The following is an 18,290-nucleotide window of genomic DNA, read 5'->3' on the forward strand; positions in this document are numbered from 1 at the left end:
GCTGCCCAGTAGAGAGGAAGGGCTGGGAAGAGCGCAGGAGGAAACGGTACCGGCTGGAGGCCCGGCTCGCGCGAGCCTAGGGCTGCGAGGGGCGGGGTCGAGGGCGGGGTTTTCACTGGTCACCGCCAGGGGGCGGGGCCTCAGTTCCGAAGGGTGGGCTCTGGAAGGCCGTGAGTAGCAGTTTACTCGTCGCCTGGACTCCTCGGCTTCCGCTCTACATCAAACCCTGGCTGGACCAGCCCGGGAGTCGCCATGGAGTCCACGCTGGGCGCGGGCATCGCAATGGCTGAGGCACTGCAGAACCAGCTGCCCTGGCTGGAAAACGTATGGCTCTGGGTCACCTTTCTGGGCGACCCCAAGAGCCTCTTTCTGTTCTACTTCCCCGCGGCCTACTATGCGTCTCGCCGGGTGGGCATTGCGGTGCTCTGGATCAGCCTCATCACCGAGTGGCTCAACCTCGTCTTCAAGTGGTGAGACAAGCGAAGCCCTCCGGCGGCCTGGTCCCCCACCCCCAAGGGCCCTGAGCCTTGTGCAGACCCTGATTCCTCTCAGAAACTGCCTCAAAGGCCTGGTTCCCCCCTCCACCCCTACCCCCACCCCCAGGGAACCTTAAGACCTCCCCACCCCTACCCATGGCCACTGACTTTTGCTCTTTGAGCATCTTTGTGCATCTTGGACTCAGACTTCATAGTCCCCATCCTAATCGATAGTCCCCATCCTAATCGTTAGACTAGTGTTTAAGGGGCCTGATCAGATAAATCACTTAAGGGGGCGTGTTTAAAATGCAAATATCCCATCCCACCCCAGACATACTGATTTTGAAACTCCAGGGGAGAGCCTGGGAATCTGTATTTTTAAAAAACATCAATGGTGACTTAAGTAGCAGAAAGTCCTGCTTCTCAACTCACGCTTTGATTCATTTCTTCATTCATTTATTTGATAGAGTTTTTAAGAAGCTTGCTTTGTGCCAGGCTTCAACACTGGCTGCTCAGGACAGAAAAGGCTTCCAAGTTAAGGTGTGGTCACCGGGCCATGGCCATCAACATAAAGAGCATTTGAAAACTTGCTAGAAATGCAGACTCTCAGGCTCCAGGTGGGAGCTCCTGAATCATTATCTACATTTTAGCAAGGACCCCAAGTGGTTCGTGTGCACAGTAAATTTCAAAAAGCACTGAGGCTAAAGCTTTGCCTTTTAGGGAACAGTTTCTCTTCTCCCTTTTCACCTTCATTCACTAGTAGACTCTGACACAGACTTAGAAGCTAAGAATCCCAGGCAAGTGGGTAGGGCCCTTGGGGCTTATCTTTTTGTGCCACCTGTTCTCTTGGGTGCAGAAGGGAGCTATACTTCCTGCTGGGCAGGCAACTGCACCTCTGCTCACCTCACCATCTATTGCCATATTGCCAGCCTAGGGGAGGGAAGGGAGTTTCATAGGAGACACTTGAATGGGCTAGAATGACTTGCTGAAAAACCAAATACCTTCCCTTCCACTTCGCTCTCCCGGGGCTTCATCCCTGCTATAAACGGTAAAGCAGTTGTCTAATCATTTCCTTCCTACTGAGTTGCCCTTTGCTTTGTGCTGTCCTCCCTCGGAGTCTGTATCAGCCTTCCCGTCTCGGTTCTGTTCCCCTAAGACCATTGATTCCCACATGGCAAAGCCCCTATTCATTTCCTAAGTATGTGTTGAGCATCTGGTGTGTGAACCCGGCTCAGTTTTTGGCGGGGAGAGGCAAGTCCCTTTCCCAGCCCTTGGCCAGCATCTCTGCTGCTCTCCCAACCTTTTCTCTTTCTGGCCACAGCAGCCTCTTAGTCTGCTGTGTGTTTTCCAGGGTCCAGCGAAGCACCTAGCTAAGCCAGGGGATTTTGAACTGTTTTGTCTTTATTCTCCCTCAGCTTCCCTGTGCATTCCCCGTCTCCGTTTTTGCTTTTGTTTTAATAGAAGGACTTTATTTATTATTTTGGACCCGCTGGGTCTTCATTGTGGCGTGGGGGCTCTTAATTTTGGTGCATGGGCTTTCTCTAGTTAAGGCACATGGGCTTCTCTTTGGGGGATGCTCAGGCTTCTCTTGCTGCGGCGCGTGGGTTCAGTCGTTGCAGCACATGGGCTTAGTTGCCCTGCAGCATGTGGGATCTTAATTCCCCAACCAGGAATCAGATCCACATCCCCTGTGTTGGAAGGCGATTCTTAACCGCTGGACCACCAGGGAAGCCCCTCCCCCTTTTCTTGTATTTGTTTTATTTATTAGTTGGCTGTGTCAGGTCCTAGTTGTGGCACATAGTATCTTTAGTTGCAGCACGCACACTGTTATTTGCAGCAAGGGGATCTAGTTCCCTAGCCAGGGATCATACCTGGACTCCCTGCTTTGGGTGTGTAGAGTCTTAGCCCCTGGACCACCAGGGAAGCCCCGCCCCCTCTACCATTTCCAAACATGAGAGACTTTCCTAAGTAACTGAGGCTGGAATTTGGGAAATGGAGAAACGAGAAGCAGCAGAGTGAGTGAGGATCTGGGAAGGAGAGGGAGAGTCAGGTCCTGGGCCCTCTATAAATGACAAGAGCAGAGCTGGCCTTGCAGTGGGAGGGATAAGAATGGGACTTTTGAGCATCTCAGAGCACGCCCATGCACACCACAATCTCTTGCCTCCTTATCACTTTTTTAAAAAATGCACACTTTCTCCTGTTCCAAGGTAAAAAACCGTGGCAAGGCAGTGACCCAGAATCAGATGTCCTCTCTGACTCCACCCTGTAAGCCCTTCAGAGTATTCCAGGTGTCCATCCGCCTCACCCCCATTCCCCTGGCCTTTGTGTGTCTGTGTATGTATAGTGGCATCTGCTCTCTTCTAGGTTTCTGTTTGGAGACAGGCCCTTTTGGTGGGTCCATGAGTCTGGGTACTACAGCCAGGCTCCAGCCCAGGTTCACCAGTTCCCCTCTTCTTGTGAAACTGGCCCAGGTGAGAAGCCCCAAAGCTCCCTCGTCCAATGTGGTTAGCGTTTGGTGAGTGTTTGATAGTACTTTTCAGCCGGGACCACCTAATCATCAGAGGCCTAGTCTCCCAATTACTGGGCCAGAGAACAAAGAAACCCAGGGAAGAATTGTAGGAGAAAAATGAGCATGCCAGTGTGCCAGTTGCTCACCTCGTATCGACTCGGGCCCAGTTGTCAAGGCAGAAGTCTGACAGCAGTGACTGCAGGCTGGGGGGTGGGGAGAAGGCTTCAGGGCAGAGGGAGCTGTGGGCCGGTGCGGAGGAAGGCTGTCTTGTGGCCACAGGGAGGCAGCTGTGTTGAGCTTGTGCCAGGTGCACCTGTGCTCCCACCATGAACTGACTTTCTAAATCCCCCGGCAGGCAGCCCTTCTGGACACTGTATGATCACAGGAGCAGCCCTCTGGCCCATAATGACGGCCATCTCTTCCCAGATGGCCACTCGGGCCCACAGGTACACCTTGGCATCGCCCACCAGTGGGGGTGGGGTGATGGTACCCTGGACCCAAAAGCCCTGCAGCAAGGTGGCCTGGGAGCTGGAGTTCTGGGGACCCTGGGTTATTTGGTCCAAGTGCCTGGGTGCTCAGGGAAGCCCAGCAGTGCATGGACATCTCATGAACCATCTGCTTCTCTTCTTTTTAGCCACTGGGTGAGGGTGATTCCTAGCTTGGCTTATTGCACCTTCCTGCTGGCGGTCGGCTTATCCCGGGTCTTCCTCTTAGCACATTTCCCTCACCAGGTGTTGGCTGGCTTAATAACTGGTGAGCAACTGGGACAACAGGGTGGACCCAGAGGGTGCCGTTGACAGTGGGAGGACCAGTGTATGATCTTCCAATTGTACAGCCAACCCCAAGTCCCTCTTCTGACAAACTACCCTGCTGTTCGGGGTGAGGGTCATATCCCCAAACTCCTTGAAGCTGCTGTCACCTTGCTTCCCTAGGTGCTGTCCTGGGCTGGCTGATGACCCCCCAGGTGCCCATGGAGCGGGAGCTAAGTTTCTATGGATTGACCTCGCTGGCCCTCTTGCTGGGTGCCAGCCTCATCTACTGGACCCTCTTTACACTGGGCCTGGATCTTTCTTGGTAAGTTCTGGTTTGAAGCTTGGGGAAGTAGGGGCCTGTCCTGCCTCCCCTGTGTCTGGCCTGGTTCGCTGTTGTTAAATAGGGACACGTTACCCGTTCACATACAGTCTCCTGAACACGGCGGTAGACCCCAAAGGGATAGAAAGCCATCAGCCCTCTGGGTCCCAGGGGAATACCGCTCCTGGCAAAGACCCTTGCTCTCCACAGGTCCATCAACCTAGCCTCCAAATGGTGTGAGCGGCCCGAATGGGTGCACTTGGACAGCCGGCCTTTTGCCTCCCTGAGCCGCGACTCAGGGGCCGCCCTGGGTCTGGGCATCGCTCTGCACTCTCCCTGCTATGCCCAGGTACGGCGAGCACACCTGGGACATGGCCAGAAAGTAGCCTGCCTTGCGCTGGCCATGGGGCTGCTGGGCGCCCTGAACTGGCTGGGCTACCCACCTCAGATAAGCCTTTTCTACATCTTCAATTTCCTCAAGCACACTCTCTGGCCATGCCTGGTCCTAGCCCTTGTACCCTGGCTGGTGCACACGTTCAGTGCCCAGGAAGCACCGCCCATCCGCTCTTCCTGACTCTTAAGTTCCTCCTGCACCCACCTCCCCTCTCACAAAGCCCATGCTCTGTGACCTCCATCCTTGGGAGGCAGCTCCGTCCACTTCCAGCCCCCAGTGAGCCCTGCTCATGTTAAATTTTCTGATTCTCCCACTACCTGGTCACAGCCCCAAAGAGGGGCCTTTTCTCTCCCAGAAAGGTCCTCCTGCCTTCCCTCCCAAGTCCCCAAAGAGCAAAGGCAACAGTGAGAACAGTGGGTTTGTATAACACTGTGAGGGGCTCGGAGCAGCCCCAATAAAGCTCTTCCACACCTCTGGACTCCTCTCTTGCCTCCGTGAACATCTCCACTGGACTTGGCTATGCGCATGCAGGGCAACCCTTGCCAGACCGCTTGTTCTGCACCCGCTCCAACCTTGTGCCCACAGAGGCTGAGAGTCAGGAAAAGCAAGCCCTTTAGCCCTGTGCCCCCTTCCTACCACCACCAGCTCGGCCACACAGAGGTCCCAGGAGATGCTGTGGCTACGTTCAGGGAAACCTTGTTTTTTAACCTACAGGACAGAGATCCCACTCCCTCCCACCCCAGCCTCTGTTTCCTAAATTGGTTAGTCCAGGGACTGGAGAAAAGAAGAGTAGGAAGCCCAGAGAACAGAGACAGTGGCCCCAGAAGGCACTGCCAGAAACAAGTTTATTTCCACAAGGATACGCAGTGTAACAGCCCACAGGATACTTAACTGAAATCTATGTCCAGGGAGACAAAGCAGGGAGTAGGTTTACATGAGAACCAGACAGCCCATGGGAAGAGGGAGGGGAAGGGGCCCAGAGCTGGGGCTCAGCCCCACACCCCAGGAAGGTCTAGAACATGCTAACAACACACAAGACACAGTGCTTGATAAACCTGTGGTGGTGGGACTCCTGCCCCTCCCCTGGCTCCCTCAACCCTGCTCAGGACCCTATTAGCATAATAAATATGTAAACAGATTGGTGGGGCCCTGGGGAGGGGAAGAAAGAAAGAATATGCGGGGTTGGGGAGGAGGGAGGGAGACTTAGCCCCCCAGGAGCTTCTTCCCATCTTTGGTTTCCCACAGGCTGGACAGCATTCCCTAAAAGTTTTGTGGGCTCCTAGCCCTGGAAACAAGGCTAGGCTGGGCTCCCGGGAGAGAAAGGACAGGTCCCAGCCTCATCCAGGTCTTAGTTTCCCTGGCCGTGGCCCACAAAGGAAGCCCAGAGGAAGGGAAGCTAAAGTTGAGAGCAGGCTCCTGGGTTCTGTCCCTGCTCCTTCTAGAACCCCCACCCACTCTCACCCTCCCCAGGCTTCAAAGCCAAAGGTCCTAGGAGGGAGTTGGGCCCTGACCCTTCTGCTTGCAGTATGCTGGGTGGCTGGGGAAATCTGGTCCTGAACAGCAGGGGGGCTCTCACCAGCCTGGAATCCCCCTGCAGGGACCACCTTCTCCCCCTCCCCAGACCGTGCCAGCGGAGGGGCAGGGAGGCCGACAGATTACGAGGGAGAGCAGGTCTGCTTCCACAGCTCCTCTTGGTCCCTCAGAACCCAAGAGTCCATCCCCCTCCCTCCCCACACACTTTCCCTCTGTCCAGCCCCTGAGAAGGGGAAACAGGCCCTGAGGAGTGCAAGGCAAGGCTGCCCTGCCCACAGACCTCAGGCCCACGTCCTAGAGCACAGAGCTGAGGCCAGGAGAAAGATGGAAGAGAGAGGGGCTCTGTGGAGATGGTGAGGACACCAGGAAAAATGGTGAGACTCGCAGGGCGGGAGCCCACCTCCCCTCCCCTCCACATCTTAAGACTGTAGAGGGACCCTCGGGATCCTCCCCTGGGGCTGGAGAGGGGAGGAAGGTGAAATTAAGGCATTTCTCCCTACGTCAGCTGAAGCCAAGGCACCAAATTTACTGTTCCTTCCTCACTCAGGGAGCTCCCAGAGCCAGAAGGTGCTTTCTGGGCCCCGTGCCCACCTTGAGCTGGCCCAGGCTCCAGGGGGAACAAGGACAGGATGCAGGAAGTGGGTGTGGGAAAGAACATGGGAGAAGGCCTGGACAGGGTACCCCTCACCCCTCAGAAAGAGCAAACTTCTAAGCTGAGACATGGACCACGGAGCCGGAAGCAGGGCCTGAGGCAACTTAGAGGAGCAGCAGGGGCAAGGCTGAGAGACCCACACAGCACACGTTGTTGAATGTGTGACTTTTTGTTTTTAATAGAAAAAATAAACAAAATCACAATGATGAAGCCCAGAGAGATGGGGGCCAGGGCATCACAGGGCAGGCTCCTGTTCCATAGGCTCCTCTGCCGGCCTGTGGGGATAAGCACAGGGAGAGGCGTTGAGGCAGGGGTTGGGGGGCGGCTTGGGTGAGGGCTGGGAGGTGGGGGGCGCCTCACCTGGGGCTGTGCTCCCGGGCTGCAGCCGCCTGGGCCTGCTCGGCCCCTACTGACAGCAAGGCCATGGCGCTCACAGTCTCAGCCTCCTCTGTCTCACCTGCCTGGGCCTCCCGCAGGGAACGGCCTAGGCCAGCAGCGAACCTCTGCACACAACTCCAGTGTTTGCCTGTGGGTGAGGGGTGGGCAGGAGGTCAAGGAGGGGCAGAAACCCCCAACCGCATGGACTCCCCCAGCCCTGCCGTGCACCCCGGTTTTCCGCCTCTACTCAGCAAGCTGGGCCTGAGCCCCTCTGCCTGGCCCCACGTACTCTGGATCTCGATGACTTTCTCCAGCGTGGCCACTGCATTGATGTTGGGCTTTTGCTGCAAGACTGCCTCGTCCAAGGGCTGCAGCTGGCAGGGGAAAGAAGAATAAGCTTAGGGTTGGGAGTGGCCGTGGCTGCCCCTCTAACCACCCTCGTCAGCCCCACGACAGAGGCAAGCGTAGCCTTTTGAGAAACCTCTGTTCAGAAAGCCTTCTCTGGCTACCAGCTATCCTTGGGAACAACAACAACAATAAAAACCTCCCCAAGGACCCTGGGTGCTGCCTGACCCAGAAAAGGGTCCCTCCCCCACCCCGCGGGCCCCATGGTCCCTGGCCTACCGGCCCACCTCCCCCAGCCCTTCTGTGCGCCCCTTACCTCCACGCTGAGCAGCGCTGAGACACAGGCCTCAGAGGCATCACAGATGGCGGTCAGGTCGTGGCCTCCCTCCAGGGCCAGCACCACCCGGCCCCCGGCCAGCGTCATCAGCTGCCTGGTCAAGTGGCCAAAACCTTCAGGGATGGGTAAAGGGAGGAGGATGAAATGGTTAATGAAAGAAAATCAACAAAAAAAAAAGTAAGAAAGGAGAGAAAAAGAAACACATGAGGCAAACAGCACAAAATGAGATGGTGGATTTAAACCTAAACAGATATCCATAATAAAACTCAATGTCGTGGATTCAATGTTCCATTAAAGACGAAGAGACTAAAAAGATCCGGTTATACATCTCCTAAGGAGGATCATGAGAAACCACCACTGAAACACGCAGGGTCATCACTCTACAGCTGCATGAGGAGGTACACGCCCCCGCCTATCGGCCCCTCAAGGCCAGGGCTGCAGAGGGAGAAGGGAGGATGCTGCCAGGATGATTCCAAGTCTTAGACCTGCCCCAGTGTTCCAGGGCTTCCCAGGTGGCACTAGTGGTAAAGAACCCGCCCACCAATGCAGGAGACATAAGAGACGTGGGTTCGATCCCTGGGTTGGGAAGATCCCCTGGAAAAGGAAATGGCAAACCACTCTAGGAAAGTACTCTTGCCTGAAGAATCCTATGGACAGAGGAGCCTAATGGACTGCAGTCCACAGGGTCGCCAAAGAGCTGGACATGACTGAAGCCACTTGGCATGCAAGCACGCACAGCACTCCTCCCAGCTTCCCACTCGTCCCCACCATCTTCACTGCTCCATAGCCTCCCTCAATCCCCCAGCAGGCTCACATCTGGCGGTGACAGAGTAGCCACCCAGCGGAGACAGGTGTCCCTCAACAGCATCAAAGCCAGCGGAGACCAGGACCACATCAGGTGAGAATTCGTGGGCAATGGGCATCACCACTGTCCTGCAAAGGGAAGGCCCGAGCTGACCCTGGCAGGTGACTCGGCCAGGCCTGTGTCCCCCAGGGCCGACCCCCTCCACCCAGACCAAACTGCGTGCCTTCTGCCCCTCCCACGGCAGGGCCCAGGGCCTCCCACCCCTTGCGGGGCTCTTCTCAGTCCCCACCTGAAGGCCGTTAGGTACTCCACGTCTCCAATGGGGGGGTCCACACCTCCCGTCCATGCCACGTTCACATTGTACCCCACGCCTGGCCCTCCGCCAACCTGGCAGCACGGTGGGGGGGTAGGGGGTTACTCTCACTGCCTGGGGAGCCCAGACGTTGCCCCGCCCTCAACCCTGCCTCCAGCCCTTACTCCACTGACCTCTGTTCTGCATGGAAGGGCAGTTGGCCGGCGTGGTCCTCCCACTAGGAGCCCAGACTCCCCAGGTTACCAGCACCACCACGGGCCTCCACGGCTCCCTGCCAGGTCCCATTCTGCTACCTCCCCGCGGGCCCTGAGTTTGAGCCCAGGAGCTGTACCTCTTCAGGAGCCCCGGAGCCTGGAAAGAAGTTCCCGTTGTCATAGCGATGCAGGGAGATGTAGAGCACGGAGGGATCATTGTAAAAGGCTTGCTGGGTGCCATTGCCATGGTGAATGTCCTAGTGGAGAGGGGTGGAAACGTCAGGAAAAATGGCCCAGGCTCTGACCCAAAGGTCACAATCCACCTTGCCCCCAACCCTCACCCTCTGGTGAACTCTGGGGGTGCAGCTTGCCCCTAGATACAGGGCATCCATGTTCCATTCATAGTGAAATCCCCCCATGCTTCTTTAACCAGGTTCCGTGGGCCAGGACGTGGCACTGCACAGAGGAGATACAAATCCAGGGGATGAATGGTGGTGACTATCCCTGCAAGGCCCCTCTTCTCAGTGCAGAGGGGGACAGTAAAGTTAGGCAGGAATTGAAACATTCTGAAGAAGAATCCAGTGTGATGAACTCTGAAGCCCAAGCTAGGCTTTAGAGAAATCAGATCCCTTCTTGCCAAGGCATGCTCCTGGCTACTCCCCAGCTCACAGAGAGCAGTAGGGGCCTCTCCCTCTGCCGAGAGACACGGGTGGAGAATCTAAGTGACCTCAGTTGGGTGAGTCCCTCAACAGGCCCATGTCTCCATTTATCAAATAGACATCCCACTTCTTAGGAAGCGAGGTATCCGTGAAGCAGTACCATATGTCAGCCCCCTGTCAAGAGGGGTTCTAGCAATGGCAGGGGATATCTCTATCACTCAAGGCAAAAAAACCTCCTCGGCTGTTCAAGGCTGTGGGGGATGGGGGGACAGCAGCTAAAACCATTTTCGAGTCTTTCCCCAGTGAAGAGGGAGCCCCAGGGGACTGGGAGGGCTGGGCTAATACCCCAAAGTCAGCAGCGCAGCCCATTCTGGCCCCTGAGGATGAATGGATGGGACTGGGGTGGGGGCTTCCTGAAGGCTGACCCTGGCCCCGCCAGGCACTGCCTACCCAGTCCACGATGAGAACCTTGCCCACGTTCAACTTCTGCTGCAGGAGCTTGGTTGTGATAGCTACTGAGTTGAAGAAGCAGAATCCCCTGCGGGGTGGGGAAGAAGAGGGCAGGGCATCAGCCTTACTGGATGTTTGCTCTGGGAGCCACAGATACACAGTGTCGGCTCTGCTGAGAGGGAGGGGGGTGAGGGCAGTGGGTCCAAGGCAGGGCTGAGGTGGCACTCACATGGCTGTGGATTCCTCCGCGTGGTGTCCTGGGGGCCGGATGATGGCAAATCCATTCTGAAGAGGCATGAACAGAGGGACAGAGATGAGAGGCAGGCGGGCAAGGTGGCCATGGATCAGGGTAGACACAGAAGAAGAGAAGCATAAGCCAGGCAAAGAACACATGTGAGAAACATCAGTCACACAACCTTCAGGAGTGTGGCCAGCCAAGGGCGGCGTGGGTCAGGAGCGACCTTCTGTGGCCTCACAACCCACAAGAGCACCAGGCGCTGGTTGTCTCATGGTTGTCTCTCTCTACCCCTCACCCCCAGTCCGCCCGGAGCTGTCGCCTCCTCCCACCTGCACCTGAGAGATGAGATTACAGAGGATGGGGCCCTACTGGTGGGAAAGCTGAGGCTGCCCCATCCGCTGCTGCTCAGGCAGCAGGACCAAGTCGTTCCCCCCCACCCCCGCCCCGGCCAGCCCGCACACACTCACCTTGAGCTCCCCTGCGGCCACCTTGAATGCCAGCTCCACCAGGCAGCCCACCGCCATGCGCACGGCGCTGGAGGAGTGCATCTCGTTCCACACAGTGTCGCTGTCCACCTGCAGGGGTGGGAGAGTGGGCTTCAGTGTGCCCCCTGCAGGGGGAGGGCAAGAAGAGGGGTGCAACTGTGGTGGGGGGGAAGGGAGGGGCTGGAGCTGGGAGCACTCCCCGCTCAACCCCAGGGGAGGGTGCCCTACTCACCCCAATGCCCCCACAAGGCAGCATGGCGTACATCTTCTGGCTGATGGGGCCTGCAGGGGAGAGGGACAGAGCTACGCTAGAAGGCGCCTCCACTGCCAGGGCCGCAGGTGGGCATGGTGCAGTGGGCAGGGAGCGCAGTCACAGAGAAAGAAAGGCAGACCCCAGCAGAGAACAGGCCACTGCCACCCACGCCAGGTGGGAGATGACTGTCCCCCGTCCTGAGGGGCGATCCTTCCCCGGGGGCAGGTGGCGGGGAGAAAGGGGCCCAACGGGTGAGGCAGAAGGGCACAGCCCATCACAGCTCATCGGCAGGCCTGACGGGTCTCCTCCCGCCCTCCTGCACGCAACCCACCCACATGCTGTAGTCTGTGTGAATGGCGCCCTCTGGAGGCGTGTGATGTGGCAACCATGCCCCTGGAGACCCACCTGCCTACCGGGTGATGGTCTTCCAGACAGCCCCCGTCCCATCCGGGCAGCAGACCCGGCCTGGCCCACCACCCCTCCCTGCTGGCCGCTCAGCTCACCGAGCAGCTTCTTGCTGTCCAGCTTCTGCCGGTTGAGGGGGCTGGTACCGTAGAGCAGGGTGTGGTACTCGGAGTGCACCGTCTGGATCTCATCCAACGTGGCTTTACGACCCCGGATTCGCTGTCGGGAGAGGGGGGAGCAAGAGGCGGGGCTGGTGATTAGGCTGGCACTGCAAGCCCAGCACCTCTCCCCACCCCACAGCCTGGGCACATGAAGCCACCCTCTAGCCTCAGGAGATTCAAAGGTGGTTGTGTTTTTTTTAAATCGATGGGACATTGCTATTCTTTTTATTTTTGGCCATGCCGTGCAACACACAGGATCTTAGTTTCTCAGGCAGGGATGGATCCTGGCTCCTCTGCAGTGGAAGCGCCGAATCCTAATCAATGGCCCTCCAGGGAAGTCCCAGGAGATACAAAATTTTTTGAGAAAGTATGCCCCGGTCCCCCAGGGATCCCAGCCCAGGACCCTCCCCCATTCAGCTGGGGACCAGGGGCACACCAGGCCACAAAGGATGGAACTGGGAAGCACATGGGGGCCTGACCTGAAGTCGGGTTGAAAAGAGAATGAGGAAGAGACACAGGCAGAGGCACCCGGACAAGAGAAACACAGGACTTGCGCTGGGTTTGAGGTGGAAGCTGGAAGGAGGGGGCCCTTACCTCACACTTGCTGAGCAGGCCTGTCTCCTGCAGCCGAGACCAGATGCTCTGAATCCGGCCAGCATGCTCAGGGTGCACGTGTGTGTTCCCGCACATGCACTGGTGCTTCAGCATGAACGTGTCGTAGACCACACCTGGGCCGGAGACACACCTGTCAGCCAGCACAGCTGCGGGCTGTGCCACAGCCCGGCCCGCCACCCTCAGCGGAGCTCACCGAGCTCTCCCTGGCCCACCCTGGTCCCAGCCCCTCCTCGTGGCCACTCCAGCTGCCCTCCCACATGCCTGCTCCTCTTCTCTTCCTGAAATTCCTTTCCCCCATCACCGCCAGTCAGCAGTCTCCCTGCTCCTCAAGCCTCCACCAGGCTGCCTGACACCACCATCCGTTTTAACCTCACAGCACCTCCTCCCTCCCTTTGTCCCCCGTCAGAGCCTCTGTGTGCCGCCCCCGACCCCCACACCCCATTGGTGAGTGGGGACCATCCTCAAGTGGGGTCCCTCAAGGGGACCATCCATGCCCCTACAGAGCCCAGCACTGGGCGGTTTCACGTGGAAGAGCCTTCTGGAATGGACTGAGGCCTCACCCTTAACCTCAAAGGGAGGGGAAAGAGCTAGAAGAGCACGGCCCCACTGAGGCAGCGGGCTCCCTCCACCCAGGCCTCCAGGGCAGAGGCAGTGAGGAAGCAAAATCAGTGGTCCCTCGGTGTGCGACGGGGGGGGGCCCTGAGAAAGATGCTGCTCCCAGGGTACATGGACATTCACCCCCACCTGCCCAGTGAAGCAGAGGCTGCCACCATGACCACAGGGGGCTGTGCACACAGGGAGACAGCCAAGGCCTGTTTTCCCTCCCTTCAGGGTGCTCTGAGGGTCCCTGGCCATCCCTCCAGGGCAGAGGCTATATCTCATCCCTTCACAACGCCCAAGAGCGGATGCCATGCCATGCACAGCATGCCATCCCCTGCAACACACACAATGGAAAGATGGCTCATGGGGGAAGGGCTCACCTGTGGTGAAGAGGTGCTTAGTGGGCTGGTCTGGGGGGCTCTTCATGCCCCCAGGGGCAGCAGGTGAGGACTGCGTGCGGCCCAGGGCCTGGTGGGGCACAGTGGCCAGGCTGAGGGGTGCCTGGTACACCTGCAGCGGCTGCAGCTGCTGGGTGTCTGCAAATGCCTGGGAAGGAGAGAGCAGGAGGGAGCCTGGGTGAGGCTGAGGCTAAGACGGAAGTGAGGACAGGTGCCCGAGGGCCTCCCAGGGGGCCTGAACCCAACCCTTCTCCTCCAGGTCTCCTCCTTCCTCCAGCTCCTCCCTCCAGGGACAGGAGACACTCCAGTCTTAGCCATCTCCATCCTCATCTCCATCCCCGAGGAGATGGGGAGGGATGGGGGAACGAGATGAGTCATGCTACCAGAGTAACATTGAGGTAAGCGGCTGGGAGGGACGGGGGCGTGGGAGGGGGTGGGATGAGTCAGGCCCCGAGGGCTCAGCTGTGTCCGCCATGAATGGAGTGTGCGCCCGCTCGCTCGCTCGCTCGGCGCCAGGGCAGACTGTAGTAACAGCGGGGGCGGGTGTGTACACACGCACGCACACAGAGACCGACGCACAACCGGCCCTACGTAGGCAGAGATGCAGATATACACAGACCACGTGCATCCAAGTGTGCCACGCACGCACACACGCACGCACACACGCAGAAGCAGACAAGCGGGGGCAGGCACAGTCAGAGGGGGGCTGGCAGACGGGGCAGAGAAAGCTCTAAGACTGACAACAGCTCTCTCCCTTCCACAGCCCCTTGTCTCTTTCCAGCTCCCCTGGGCACAGCCTGTAAACTGCAGACTGCGGAGAGGGAAGGGCAAAGGGAAAGGCAAGGGCGGAAAGAGGAGGCCGGGGTGCAGGGCGCCACCTTTTTGTAACCAGCACTGGACTCCTCCAAGTCGGGCCCCTCTTCAGCACCGCTCTCGCGCTCCTCGTCCTTGACCTGGATGCAGTCCTCCTCCTCTTCCTCCTCCTCCTCCTCTTCCTCCTCCTCCTCCAGGTCTTCTTGGGTGCTCTCACTCTCCGTGGAGCCTTCTCGGGGTATGGTCAGGGCTCCCTCCCCCAGCAAGGCCTCCTGCTGCTCCGTCAGCTCCTCCTCTGTCTCCTCGGGGTGGGTGGTGGGCTGCCGTGGCAGCTCCCCCGTCTTGGTAAGGATCTGGAAGCAGAGCCAGGAGGCCCATCAGCTGGGAGAGGGGGCGCAGCCATGCAGCCCGAGGCCCCAGAGAGTCTATTCCTGCCCTCCTCTCTCCCCAGCGGCCACTCAGCCCATACAGAGCTTTGATGTGGACAGAAAAAAGCAAGGTGGGGACTTCCCTGGTGCTCCAGTGGTTAAGAATCCACCTGTCAATATGGGGGACCACAGGTTCGATCCCTGGTCCTGGAACTAAAATCCCACGTTTCAGAGGCAAACTAAGTCCTAGCACCATAACTACGAAGCCCGCACTCTAGAGTCCATGCCCCACAACAAGAGAAACCACGGCAGTGATAAGCCTGTGCACTACAACTAGAGAAAGCCTGCAGCCAAAAATAAATAAGTAAATAATGAGCTTTAAAAATAAATATCCCCCCCCAAAAAAAAAATACAATATATTCTCTAAAAAAAAAAAAGGCAAGGTGACTCCTCTGATGCAGCAGGGAGTGGCCGAGGAGGTCAGACACGCCTCCCTCTCTGCCAGCCTGGCACCCTCTGTGTCCTGCCCCTAGCAGAGCCCCGGATGTCGGCTTCTCCCAGCTCACCTTGCCCAGCCAGCCCAGCACCCTTGTGTCCTGCCCCCAGCACAGCCCCGGATGTCGGCTTCTCCCAGCTCACCTTGCCCAGCTGCAGCTGCTGCTGCTTCTGCTTCTCCAGGAACTGCTGGTGCTGCTGCTGCATGACCAGCTGCTGCAGGGCCTGGGGGCTCTGGGGCAGCGGCGAGGACTGGGTGCGGCTCAGGGGCCGGTGCCGTGGGAGCTTGCCCACTGTCCGCATGCTGGTGGCCACGCGCTCACCCGTCACCAGCGGGGACTGCCCATGGAGTGGCACTGTGAGGTGGGGAAGAGGAGCAAGCATTACTCTTAGGGCACCAGGCTCCCCACTCCCACCCCAGACTCTCCTCCTTCCAGAACAGCGCCCTACCCCCTGGGGCAGGGCAGGGGGTGGAACCTGGGAGGGGCCTGGAGCACCTCTGCCCCCAGACCTGAGCCCTAATCTTCCTCCTCCCCACGACTGAACAGTCTTGCTGCTCAGAGCCACCACCTCCAGCCAGCCTTCCTGGACTCACTGTTCCCTCCCTTTAATTCATTTAGTCAAACTTTTATGGTAGGCCCAGGAACATTTTTACCAAAGTATCAGAGTTCCTGGGCTTCTCTGGTGGCTCAGTGGTAAAGAACCTGCCTGCAGTGCAGGGACCCACGTTTGATCCCTAGGTTAGGAGAAGGGAATGGCAACCCACTCCAGTATCCTTGCCTGGGAGAATCCCATGGACAGAGGAACCTGGCAGGCTACAATCCATGGGGCCGCAGAGTCGGAAACGACTGAGTGACTAACACACACACACACTACACACTCCCTTTAATTCACTTACGACTGCACAGTTCTGGGCCCTCCTTGAGCATGAACAGTGACTAGCTCTCCCCAGCTGTAAGACCTCCCTGATCATGGACATGGATCCCACGGCTGAGAAGCCTAGGGGCCAAGATCATGTGACTTTTAGGTAGAACCTCTTTTGACGCTGCCAGGTCCTTACGGGCTGTTTGTCTAAAGCTATGCTGTCCGATCCCATAGCTGTCAGGCACACATGCCCACTGAGCACTTGCAACGTGGCCTGTCTAAACTAAGATGTGCTCTAAGTATGAAATACCCACCAGGTTTAAAAGACAGTATGACAAACAAAATAAAATACTTCACTGTTAACTCTTTACATTCATTATATGTTCCAATAATAGCATCCTAGATAGACTGAGTTAGGTACATGTTATTAATTTCACCAATTTCTTTTTGCATTTTTTAATGTGGCTACTAGAACAAACACTTGAAAGTACATGTGCCGCTTGCATTATATTTCTACTGGATGGCACTGCCCTGGAATAGGAACTCTATTAGGATGGTAGAGGTCAGGTACAGTGCCTGGCTGGCTGCAGGAACTCAATAGCATCTGTAGAATGTGGAAAAAAATCAATGATGCCATTGAGGGGAACTGTAACACACCTGGTGAGTGTCCCTGGCTACTTCTCCCTGACAAGTGGTCCCTCCATCTGAGCCTTCAGGATGGGGTCCGGCCACGCCCCCTCCTCGCACAGCTGCCTGCCACTCACCAGCAATGAGGGTGCTCTGCTGCCGGGCTTGTTCCAGCAGCAGCACGTGCTGCAGCAGTGAGGCGTGCCCATGGGGGCTCGAGTCGCCCTCCAGTGCCACGCCCAGCAGGCAGCCAGGGATGGAGGATGTGCTCATGAACTTGCCGGTCAGTGCACCGCCCTGCCGCAGGGACTGGAGGGCCTGCCTCTCGGCCTCCTGCTGCGTCGACAGCTTCGGGGAGGCCTGGGGTGGGACGGGAGATGGCGATGAGAGAAGGGTTTATACTGCCCCCCAAGGTCTACCAACGTTGAACCAGCATCCCTCATCTACCCTCTGCCCACCCCCACTCCCAGCTTTGGGGAGGACCTTCTGATCTCCCTCAGGACCTTGGGAGGACAAACGCGCCAGCTGGGGGCATCCAGGACCAGAGACCTCAACACCAGAGGGGGCGTGCCCCATACTCACGGTGAGGTGCGAGTTGGTGACAGTGACCGTGGCCTGCAGCCCTAGGGAGATGTTGGGCAGAGAGGGAGACGTGTAGAGGCTGAACTGGTTGGGGGAGGTGTCCGGAGGGAGGGCCCGGTGCTGGGGGAGCATCTGGGGAGCAGTTGGGAGAGACAGGCGTGAGAGCAGGCAAAGGACAGCCACCTGGGACCAGGGCCAAGGCGGAGGGCTCCGAATGGCACCCCACTTCCCACACCAAGCCCCACCTTGGGGAACTGAGAGGTCAGAGCCATGCAGAGGCCACGGGACACATCCCACTACGGGGCAACAGGTCCCTCCAGTCTGTTCATGAGGGGCAGAAAGGCCCCTGCTGGGCACTCTCAGCCAGACAGACCGCATGGGACAGGAAGCAGCTCTGGCCCACCCACCCAGTCCCTGGTGGGCCAGTACCTCGGTGGGGATGTTGGGAACCGAGCCGGTAAAGCCATTCTCTGCGATGGTGCTGTGGGAGCTGTTGGGAGAGCTGGGGCCAGAGCCTGGCGCGCTGTTACACACGGCGGACACTACGGGAGAGGCGGCTGTCACCTGGGCCTGCTCGGAGCAGCACCCCTACTCCCCAGCCCTCATAACAGGGACAAGAGACGAGCCCTTACCCCCAGGTCCGGCACCTGTGATCTCAACAGCTCTCTTCTTAAAGGTGCTAATGACAGTCCCGTCCTTGCGACGCAAGAGGGGACTGCTTCTCCGCTCGGCCACCTTCTGCTTTAGCCTCGAACGCACTTTTAAGTTGGGTTCAGAGGCTGGGGAGAAGGCAACTGGGGCTCAGACACGTTCACACAAGTGGACACACCTGCAGCCTGGCCCTTCCACATTCCCACCTCTGCCTAACCCCACCCCCCCATAACCTGGGCGGCCAGGCTGTACTCACCTGTTTTGCGGAGGGGGAAGTCATCGCGGCTGTCATAGGGCCCAAGCAAAGGCAGTTTGTATGAGGGAGGCGTCCCAGGGGGGCCGCTCTGGGGAGGGGAACTCTGGTCCAAAGAAGCATGGTGGGTTCCCCTGCAGGGTGGAGGGAAGGAATGGAGACATGTCTAGGGGATCACCCAGCCTTTGGGGTGGAGGGAGGGGATGGAGACAGTTCTAGGGGATCACCCAGCCAGCTGGACCCGCAACCAAGCAATCTACATTTATGAAACATCCACTGCCTATGGTGATACGAAATGGATCTTGGGGAGGGCAGCAAGAAGAGAAACCAGGAGTGGGGGGGTCTCATCTGCTAGGAGAGATTGCA

General features: G+C 58.0%; 2 protein-coding genes across 8 annotated transcripts in view; one reads left to right on the plus strand and one right to left on the minus strand.

The window, feature by feature from the left end:
• Nucleotides 1-125: 125 nt before the first annotated feature.
• On the plus strand, nucleotides 126-4,928 carry G6PC3 (glucose-6-phosphatase catalytic subunit 3). Of its 2 annotated transcripts, XM_055408002.2 has the most exons (6): nucleotides 129-470; nucleotides 2,841-2,947; nucleotides 3,341-3,431; nucleotides 3,620-3,738; nucleotides 3,918-4,059; nucleotides 4,267-4,928. In XM_055408002.2, exons 1-6 carry the CDS (start codon nucleotides 253-255, stop codon nucleotides 4,628-4,630), a joined length of 1,041 nt encoding a protein of 346 aa, XP_055263977.1. In that variant the 5' UTR covers nucleotides 129-252; the 3' UTR covers nucleotides 4,631-4,928. The 2 variants fall into 2 exon arrangements, with proteins under 2 accessions (XP_088685285.1, XP_055263977.1); XM_088829159.1 differs by lacking the exon at nucleotides 3,620-3,738 and having other exon boundaries at nucleotides 126-470; nucleotides 4,267-4,440.
• Nucleotides 4,929-6,782: 1,854 nt separating this feature from the next.
• The window catches only part of HDAC5 (histone deacetylase 5), a 36,772-nt gene continuing 25,264 nt past the window's right edge, over nucleotides 6,783-18,290 (minus strand). For all 6 annotated transcript variants that reach the window (XM_088829157.1, XM_055408001.2, XM_088829156.1 and 3 more), the window contains 21 exons: nucleotides 17,928-18,058; nucleotides 17,653-17,799; nucleotides 17,450-17,562; nucleotides 17,021-17,152; nucleotides 16,576-16,798; nucleotides 15,092-15,303; nucleotides 14,150-14,437; nucleotides 13,254-13,419; nucleotides 12,253-12,386; nucleotides 11,596-11,716; nucleotides 11,072-11,121; nucleotides 10,822-10,929; nucleotides 10,346-10,401; nucleotides 10,117-10,204; nucleotides 9,145-9,264; nucleotides 8,790-8,887; nucleotides 8,510-8,628; nucleotides 7,675-7,808; nucleotides 7,303-7,387; nucleotides 6,996-7,161; nucleotides 6,783-6,910 (listed from right to left, as the gene is read on the minus strand). In XM_088829157.1, coding sequence (XP_088685283.1) covers nucleotides 6,871-6,910; nucleotides 6,996-7,161; nucleotides 7,303-7,387; nucleotides 7,675-7,808; nucleotides 8,510-8,628; nucleotides 8,790-8,887; nucleotides 9,145-9,264; nucleotides 10,117-10,204; nucleotides 10,346-10,401; nucleotides 10,822-10,929; nucleotides 11,072-11,121; nucleotides 11,596-11,716; nucleotides 12,253-12,386; nucleotides 13,254-13,419; nucleotides 14,150-14,437; nucleotides 15,092-15,303; nucleotides 16,576-16,798; nucleotides 17,021-17,152; nucleotides 17,450-17,562; nucleotides 17,653-17,799; nucleotides 17,928-18,058 — 2,731 coding nt within the window. In that variant the 3' untranslated portion in view covers nucleotides 6,783-6,870. The remainder of the gene's footprint in view (nucleotides 6,911-6,995; nucleotides 7,162-7,302; nucleotides 7,388-7,674; nucleotides 7,809-8,509; nucleotides 8,629-8,789; nucleotides 8,888-9,144; nucleotides 9,265-10,116; nucleotides 10,205-10,345; nucleotides 10,402-10,821; nucleotides 10,930-11,071; nucleotides 11,122-11,595; nucleotides 11,717-12,252; nucleotides 12,387-13,253; nucleotides 13,420-14,149; nucleotides 14,438-15,091; nucleotides 15,304-16,575; nucleotides 16,799-17,020; nucleotides 17,153-17,449; nucleotides 17,563-17,652; nucleotides 17,800-17,927; nucleotides 18,059-18,290) is intronic.

This window comes from Moschus berezovskii, chromosome 20 (assembly GCF_049115385.1).
Source record: "Moschus berezovskii isolate FMDL1 chromosome 20, NW_MosBer_1.0, whole genome shotgun sequence".
Lineage (NCBI taxonomy): Eukaryota > Metazoa > Chordata > Mammalia > Artiodactyla > Moschidae > Moschus > Moschus berezovskii.